At 41.5% G+C, this 9,118-nt stretch overlaps 1 protein-coding gene across 1 annotated transcript in view; it reads left to right on the top strand.

Moving 5' to 3' along the window:
- The first annotated feature begins 790 nt into the window (after positions 1-790).
- The window catches only part of tmtops2a (teleost multiple tissue opsin 2a), a 47,009-nt gene continuing 38,681 nt past the window's right edge, over positions 791-9,118 (top strand). Inside the window, exon 1 of the mRNA XM_036569808.1 lies at positions 791-1,160. Within this exon, the coding sequence (XP_036425701.1) occupies positions 791-1,160 (370 nt within the window). The remainder of the gene's footprint in view (positions 1,161-9,118) is intronic.

Here is a 9,118-nt window from a genome sequence, read left to right as displayed (position 1 = left end):
TCTCTCTCTCTCTCTCTCTCTCTTCTCTTTTCCCTCTCTGTTTTTTGTTTTTTCACTATCCTTTTCTGTCTTTCTCCTTCTTTCTATGTCTTTCCTCTCTCCCTCTCTCTCTGTCTCCCTTTCATTCTCTCTCTCTAACTCTCTCTCTCTCTCTCTCTCTCTCTCTCTCTCTCTCTCTCTCTCTCTCTCGATGGTCATCATGAACTCATCGACGTCATCACGTTGCTCAGTCTCTCCTGCTCGCTCTAATAGAGACAGACTCGAGCTCGTGCCCAGAGACTCTCTCACTCACAGTCACCACAGCATCCCGCAGCTGTGCGTGAATCCGCGGGAACACTACACCTTCATTCCACCCGCTTCTTCTCTGCCGCGTGTCAGCAGCAGCGCGCGCTTCTCTGTGGATTTATCTTCAGTCAGACTAAAGGACCTGGTGGCGGATCTGAGCGCGTGGAAAAGTTCCGCTCTTCCCCCAAAGTTAAAATAAAGGTTAACATGGTCCAGTTTTCATTGGTCAGATACTGATCGGCTGCTTGCGAGGAAGAAAACTGACCACGAGATTCTTACACACCCATTAAACTGGTGCGGTAACTGGGGGTCACGCGTCCGCAGCTTTTTAAGAAAACCTCTCGCGGTGTGATTTGCCAGCAACACCTGTTACCGCGCGCGCGATCTTTGAGCTCACACAATTTCAAATGACCCCTCATGGCCGGAGGGGTCGAAGTGACCGCTGCTGGGCCGATGCAGAAGTCTTAGTCCCCCTCACCATGTGAAGTGAACGGACCGAGCGAAGATGATCTATGAGCTGGACCCCTCGAACTGCAGCTCCAACTGGACAGAGGAGGATGCCCTGTCCACGCTGGACGCAGACTGGAGCGACACCCCCGAGGAGAGGCTGTCCCGCACTGGCCACGCCGTGGTGGCCGTTATCCTGGGCTTCATCATGATCTTCGGCTTCCTCAACAACCTGCTGGTGCTCGTGCTCTTCTGCAGGTTTAAGACGCTGCGCACGCCCGTCAACCTGCTGCTGCTCAACATCAGCCTGAGCGACATGCTGGTGTGCGTGTTCGGCACCTCGCTGAGCTTCGCCGCGAGCGTGCGCGGACGGTGGCTGGTGGGCAGGAGGGGCTGCATGTGGTACGGCTTCGTCAACTCCTGCTTCGGTGAGTACAGGCGCGCGCAGACGAGCCTCGGGGTCTGGATTACAAGGATGTTCAGGCTCGCGCTCATCTGTGCGTAATCAGGGTTTGGATACAAGTATTTGGAATTTATATATTCAGAACACAGGAATTCAGTATCTGTATTCAGACCAAGCGAAGACAGTATTCAGAACACAGTTACTCACAGAGCCCTGCTGGTGACAACCCATATAAATAACACCAACACGTGGCCACGTCATAATAACACGTGGGAACGAGATTCTTTAGTTAATTAAGTCATGGCCTTAGTAAGGCATGGAACAAGATCATGGTTTATTAGGCTGTGGTCAAGGATTAATTATCTCATTCCTACGCCTTGCTAAGCTGTGGCCATGCATTAGAAGCTCGTTCCCATGCCTTACTAAGTCAGGGCGACTTAATCATCTCATTCCTATGTATTACTAAGTTGTGGCCATACCTTATTAAGGTACGGAGCCCTGCTGGTGACATCCTATTTAAAGAGAAATAATGCCACACCTTAATAAGCAATGGAAACTAGGATCTTGTTCCCACATGTTATTAAGGTGTGGCCCTGCATTCATTTTATTTATATGGGATGTCACCAGCTGGACTCCGTACTAAGGTGTGGGAACGAGATAATTGACTAATGACCAAGGTATGGTGACATCCTGTATGAATAAAAAAATGTCACGACTTAATAAGGCATGGAAACAAGATAATTATGTCATGGTGACCTAATAAGGCATGGGAATGAGATCCTAATGCATGGCCACAACTTAGTAAGGAGTGGGAACAAGATCATGCATTAATAGGCTGTGGTCAAGGACTAACTATCTCATTTCTACACCTTACTAAGCCGTGGCCATGCATTAGAAGCTCGTTCCCACACATTACTAAGTCATGGCCACGGCTTAAGTATCTCGTTCCCATGCATTACTAAGTTGTGGTCATAACTTATTAAGGTACGGAGCCCTGCTGGTGACCTGTTTAAATAAAAATAATGCCACAACTTAATAAGGCATGGAAACTAGGATCTCATTCCCACACGTTATTAAGATGTGGCTCTGCATTATTTTTATTCATAAGGGATGTCACCAGCGGGACTCCATACTAAGATGTGGGAATGAGATAATAAGCTCATTCCCATACCTTACTAAGTCATGGCCATGACTTAATTATCTCGTTCCCATGCATTACTAAGTTGTGACCATAACTAAGGTACGGAGCCCCGCTGATGACATCCTGTATAAATAAAAAAAAAGTCATGACTTAATAAAGCATGGAAACAAGATAATTATGTCATGGCGACCTAATAAGGCATGGGAATGAGATCCTAATGCATGGCCACAACTTAGTAAGGCATGGGAACGAGATCCTAATGCATGGTCATGACTTAGTAAGGTGTGGGAACGAGATCCTAATGCATGGCCACGACTTAGATCATAATCTTGTTCCCATGCCTTACTAAGTCACTTACTAAGTTCCCACAACCTACTAAGTCATTGCCATGGCATCTTGTTCCTACGCATTATTAAGGGGTGGCCCTGCATTATTTTTATTTATATGGGATGTCACCAGTGGGACTCTGTACTAAGGTGTGGAAACGAGTTTAAAGTCTTCTTTAAAGTTCTTTAAACTTTAAAAAAGGATCTTTACACTCACACATCTCCCTTATAAAAGTATCTCTCCACAGAAGTGTTTTTCTGTGGCTTTGTCTCAAAGAACCCACTGCTAGAGTGCTTTAGGTGCTGCCTTTCAGACAAGAAACAGAGAGCGAGAGAGAAACAGACGTAAAGATTATGCAGGGATTTGACCTGTAGCTCTGGGCCAGCAGCACTGATGCTGAGTTTCCATTCAAACTGGATTGGATTACTCTCTCCACTCTTAAAACAATAGTGCTTAAAGCTAGATGTGCTTAAAGGTGCTTAAAAACCTTTTAATGGATTGTTCTTTGAAGGAATACATTTAATTGGCTGATGCTCTTCTCCAGAGCCTCTTACAGTTTAATCATGTGACAGTGGTAGACAGAGAGAATTTGGAGTCTTGCCCAAGGAGTCTTATTAGTGTAACCAGGCAATCTACAATAATTTAAACCAGTTTCATTATTAGAACAAAACACCAGTTGACTCAAAGGACACTCATAATACACTAGAAGCCAGTGAGCAAGGTGAACAATCCATTCAAGCTTTTTAGGGAATGTAGGGTAGTTCTTATGTGGCATCACTCCAAAGAACCTATGTTTTGACTGTATGGTGCATTTGTGGTTAACAAATATGAGGAATATGATCAAAAACTGTGAATTTTATGTGGTAAAAAGTGTTGTTAATGTCCTTGGTGGTTATTTGTGTTGCCAGTTCTCGTGAAAGTACAGGCTGTATTTATCACCTCTGGCTTTCATTAACAATCAGTTTTTTTATTTTAGGGAGGAGTGTGCATGCTTGTGTTGTGAAAGCCTGAAAACTGCGGGGGGATATTTATCTGTTATATAACCGTAACGCATGCCAAGAACATGACTGACACCTAATAAGATAAGAGCTTAACTCCAACTGTGAGCAAAATCATGAACTTTTCCCTCCACAATAAATGCAAACACATAGTAGTGATTGGCTGATATATCTTCTAATTAGCACTGTGGCCACCTGTGGATCAGTCAAGGACGGTGCCAGTGAAAGCATTTTTTTTCTGATAATTACAAAGTACCGTATTAGTGTCCAAGTGTGTCCCATTTCTCAAATGTGCAAAAGTAAATCCACGCTAAATGCCCACTAAATGCATCATTACCCCAATACTCAGTGGTGATTCTAGGACTTTTATAAGGTGGGGCCATAATGGGGCCATAGTCATGTAAATAATTGTACTGCTTTCCAACTGCTTTCCATGAGACTTGAAAACTTAGATTTGGACTTAAAAATCTATTGCTTACCATACCAAGGTTAAAATATCATTGTGCACAAAATGGCAGAAATCTGTTTTTCTGCTTTTACCTTTTATAAACAGGCCATTCTTAAAACTTTGACCATCATTTGTGTTGCAACTTCTAGCAGACATACACTAACTACAGGTGTGCAGTGCTTGGACCCCGCTGATTGCCACTTGCAGTGTGATTTGTACACAGTTATTTAACTCTCAGCATACAGTTCATATAAATCAATGTGTTCTTCATCAGTTGTCAATTACCTATTTGTTATAATAATATATGTCATATTAGCATTTTCCACTGCCATGCAAAAGCTATTGAAGACAAAATGAAACCAACTTCATCATTTTTTAAACTGTTTCACGTGTCACTTGTCTAAAACCATTATATGTGAATGTAAATGTCCATGATCTGCTGCTGGGGAGGGTGATTCTTCTTCAAAATTCTCCTTGTTGACAACAAGGATCAAAATGAAAAACTCTTTCAATCTACACATTTCACAAGCCATATGCTCAACATTAAAAATGGAAAATTTTACCAAAAAGCAAAAAGTTTTCATATGGATCAATGACATGCTTGACTGACAGCATTCTAGTAGCTAGTGTTCTCCTGGCATCTACCAAAGCTTAGATTTGCCCAGCAGACTCTAGAGAACACTGCAGAGTCCAGTGGCGGTGTGCCTGACACCACTCCAGCTGATGCATCGCGCTTTGTGATCTCAGGCTTGTGTGAAACTGTGCAGTGAAACCCACATCATGAAGCTACCAACACACAGTTCTTGGGTTGATGTTGCTCCTAGAGGCAGTTTGGATCTCTGTAGTGAGTAATGCAACAGAGGTTGGGCGATTTTTTACCCTACAAGCTCTAGTGCTCTTTGAGTTCGCCTGGTCTACCTCTTCATGGCTGAGGTGTTGCTGCTCTGGATGCTTCCATTTCACAATAATAGCACTTACAGTGGGCAGGGGCAGATCTAGCAGGGCAGACATTTCACAAACTGACTTTTGGCAAAGGTGACATCCTATGATAGTGATGTTTAAAGTCACTGAGGTCTTCTAAACAACCGATTCTACTGGAGTTGACTATGGGCGTTGCAAGGCTATGTACTTGATTTTATACACCTGTTAGCAATGCATGTGGCTGAAACAGCTGAAATCAGACTTTTGGCCATAAAGTGTATATAAAATCAACTTAGGCTGATGGTAGCTTGTATTCTACAATGTAAGTGTTAGCTAACTTGATTTAGTTAGAAAAAATATTCTTATTATTCTTCTTATTATTATTAATGATAATACTTAGTGCCCTAACAAAACCAAAGCGACACTATCCACTGATTTAGTATATAGGCTTTAACGTATTTTTAGCTGAAAAGTCACAACAGTTTATGATCAGTGATCAGTGATCACAGTTTATGGAAGAACAGAGGAAAACAAACAAATAAAATAGGCACATAAGGGACTAATGAAGGGGTGAAAACCTTGGTGTGAAATAGATCAGATTTCTGCAATATGGACCTCATTAAAAGTTATTTTATCCTCTTTACAGCCCAGCTGGGAAACTGAACAAAGCCTGTTGGTCTCCCAGTGGTTTTTAACACAACCATCACCTACTCTGTGGTCCAAGTGATACATAACACATTCCTGAAATAACAGTAAACATTTAGTAACTAAACAAAGGCTTTAAACACCAGTCTTACAGGCGGCCATGGGGCTCACAAATATGCAAATGAACTGAACACACTCTGAAAGCCTCATTGCTCGTTGCAAGATGTCAATCGCTTGCGTTTCGTTAGCATTTCATTTCATAAACAATTATTTGTTTCCTATCAGACTGATAAAACAGATGTGCAGAGGGTGGTGAGAGGAAAGAGGCTGCTATCTGTGGTCATTTTAGCATGCAGTGCAGATGAGACAGTCCGTGTACCTCACTTATATACAGCGATCAGGTATAACATTATGACCACCTCCTTGTTTCTACGCTCATTGTCCATTTTATCAGCTCCACTTACTATATAGGTGCACTTTGTAGTTCTACAATTACAGACTGTAGTCCATCTGTTTCTCTGATACTTTGTTAGCCCCCTTTTACCCTGTTCTTCAGTGGTCAGGACCAGAGCAGGTACTATTTGGGTGGTGGATCATTTTCAGCACTGCAGTAACACTGACGTGGTGGTGGTGTGTTAGTGTGTGTTGTGCTGGTCTGAGTGGATCAGACACAGCAGTGCTGCTGGAGTTTTTAAACACCTCAGTGTCACTGCTGGACTGAGAATAGTCCAGCAACCAAAAATATCCAGCCAACAGCGTCCTGTGGGCAGCGTCTTGTGACCACTGATGAAGGACTAGAGGATGACCAAGACAGACTTTGCAGCAGCAGATGAGCTATCGTCTCTGACTTTACATCTACAAGGTGGACTGACAAGGTAGGAGTGTCTAATAGAGTGGACAGTGAGTGGACACAGTGTTTAAAAGATGCAGGTGCCAGACTGGCCTGCCTGCAGTCCAGAACTGTCTCCCATCAAAAAGGTGCATATTAAGCATTTCAATTTTATACAGGTCCAATAGTATTTACTAATCACTGCTTTGTGCTTTTATTACCATTCATGCAGCAGTTAGTTCCGGCCACACAAGCTGATTGGTTGAGAAGCGTTCTAACCGTGCTGTTATTTTACCATAACATCACAGGTTTTTCACAAACACTGTATCACTCCACTAAGATGCTGTTGCTAAGCAACAAGTTTGACGAGTTTGTACTTCTTACTTTGCCACAAACTGAAAATAGATACTTTTAAGATCACATTTGACCGACAGCTGATTTGGTCAGACTCTGAAGATGAGACGACACTAAATTCCCAAACTGTCATCACCACTGAGCAGCTTTTCAGTCGGCAGCTGAGACAGAAGAACAGCTAAACAACCTGGAATCAGCCAGAAATGAACCCAACACCATTCGCCAAACGTGTAGTCTGATCTTCAGAGTCTGACCAAATCAGACTGAGCCATAAAACTGCCGCAATAAAAAACAAAAAAGCTGCTCAGTGGTGACGACAGTTTGGGAATTTAGTGTGTGGAGCTGGAGAACGAACTGCCGGCTGAGCAGCGAGTGGGCGGAGCTCGTTACTCTGATGTACGGCCCAGTTTATTAATTTATTACTTTATTTATTTAACTGTTGTATTAAAACAATAGAACACTCAAGGAGTGTGTTATCGCCAATAACATCACGGCTGTGATGATCTATGGCGACCAAATCACAGCCGTGATGGTATTTCGCAACAACACACTGTTCTGTTGCTTAATTAACATAATATCCCTACTTTTTTATGTGTAGTATATTTAATTGAGAAGTATGTGTAGTATGTTCATACTGTATATCCCAAAGTATGCCTAAAAAATTCATCATACACATTTAGATGCAGTTGATTTCCAATGTCATGTTCATGAACGCCTCTTGTCTCATTATGCAGCGCAAAGCAGAAAACGATGAGTTACTCTCGGCTGTAATTTATAGTGAACTGAGAACAACAATTAGTGAAAATGATTAATCATTAAATCATTATGATTATATTTGGTCGTAGTAGTAGTTTGCAGGTTTCTAGCTTGATATAATGTACATTCAACATCATCATCCATTAGTACAATCCGGTGATGTACAGTAATATTTTGCACATAAACTTACCAAAATTATCCACTATTTACACTTGTAGTATTAGTATTTAGAAAACAATCTGGACAGAACATGGATTTAATCTAAAGTCCATGATACTCTAAGATGACCAGGGTATGTACTAATATTTGAACATAATGTTTCACCTGTAATGACACAATGTATATCATAGAGTATCTATAAGCTATGATATATAGAACTAGGTTGTTATAAAGATCTTCTTATATGTATTGTTCTTGAAAAACCATAGCAAGCATTTCATCATGGCCTCTTGCATGTACTCACTACTCAAATAGCCTCTAAGCAGGGATGGGGGAGTAGCTAACTAGTGCGCTACTTTTTGTAGTTAACTACTAATTTTTTTAGCTAACAGCTGTAGCCACTACAGTTTAATGAAATGTAGCTAATAGCTGTATTGCCTACAAATTTTGCTGTAGCTATAGTTGCAGCTGGAGTGATTATAAATGCAAATAAGTCCGTTCGTCTCCAAATTATTGATGTTCATCTTAAATCTTTCTCTTTGCCGTTTCGTTGGCTACCAGCGAGGCAAGGTTGTCTGCATTGCTGTGTGTCCACCAGTCTGTGCGTCAATCTTCAGCGTTAAAGGTTGGTGAATTTGCAGTCATGCATCAATTCCAGCGTTTCAGATCATTTATTGTGAAAACTGTGTTAGAACTGTGTGTTATAATGATTTTACAGTATTATGATATTTACCTAAAAATCTAGTTCTGCTGTGGAGCTGCAGCAGCTCTGCAGCTGTGGAGAGATTATTCAGGCCTGATTCTCAAACCAAACAGAGTCAGGGTCACCGATGAGAATTTTGAGGCAAAAGTGTTGTTTTAGTTTAACAAACGACTCTGAATGTTGTGTCTGTAAATATCTTGCTCAAATGTTTATATTGGAGCAGCTTTATTTCAACAGTTGACAATTCTTTGCACAAAGTTGTTGGTTTGTATTCAGTCTTTTTTGTAGATTTTTGTTAGAAAAAACCTGGAATGATTGACTTTGCCTCTACTTAGTCTAGATTTCTGTTGGATATCACAGCTTTGGTTGTGTAAGTTTGATTGTTGGTTACATTAAACTCACTTTTTGCTGATCTTTTTGTACATTTGCAGCTTTTCAATTGTATGTTTCTTTCTGGCTCATGATTAAATGCAGTGTCTTGCTGACACTATCAGTTGGGCTTGTTTGGTGTATCAGGTGGAGATTCACAAACATTCTGACAATCACGCTTTGAAAGTAGCTAAAAAGTAGCCACTACTTTTTCTGGAAAAGTTTACATTTTGGGAAAGTAGCTACAAAGTAGCTAACTACTAATTTTCAGTAGCTATCCCAACCCTGCCTCTCAGCATACCCACTGTGTCCACTATTATCTTTCAGTGCTCA

The sequence above is a fragment of the Colossoma macropomum genome, unplaced genomic scaffold (genome assembly GCF_904425465.1).
Source record: "Colossoma macropomum unplaced genomic scaffold, Colossoma_macropomum, whole genome shotgun sequence".
Taxonomy (NCBI): domain Eukaryota; kingdom Metazoa; phylum Chordata; class Actinopteri; order Characiformes; family Serrasalmidae; genus Colossoma; species Colossoma macropomum.
This window is presented reverse-complemented; position numbering and strand designations above follow the sequence as displayed.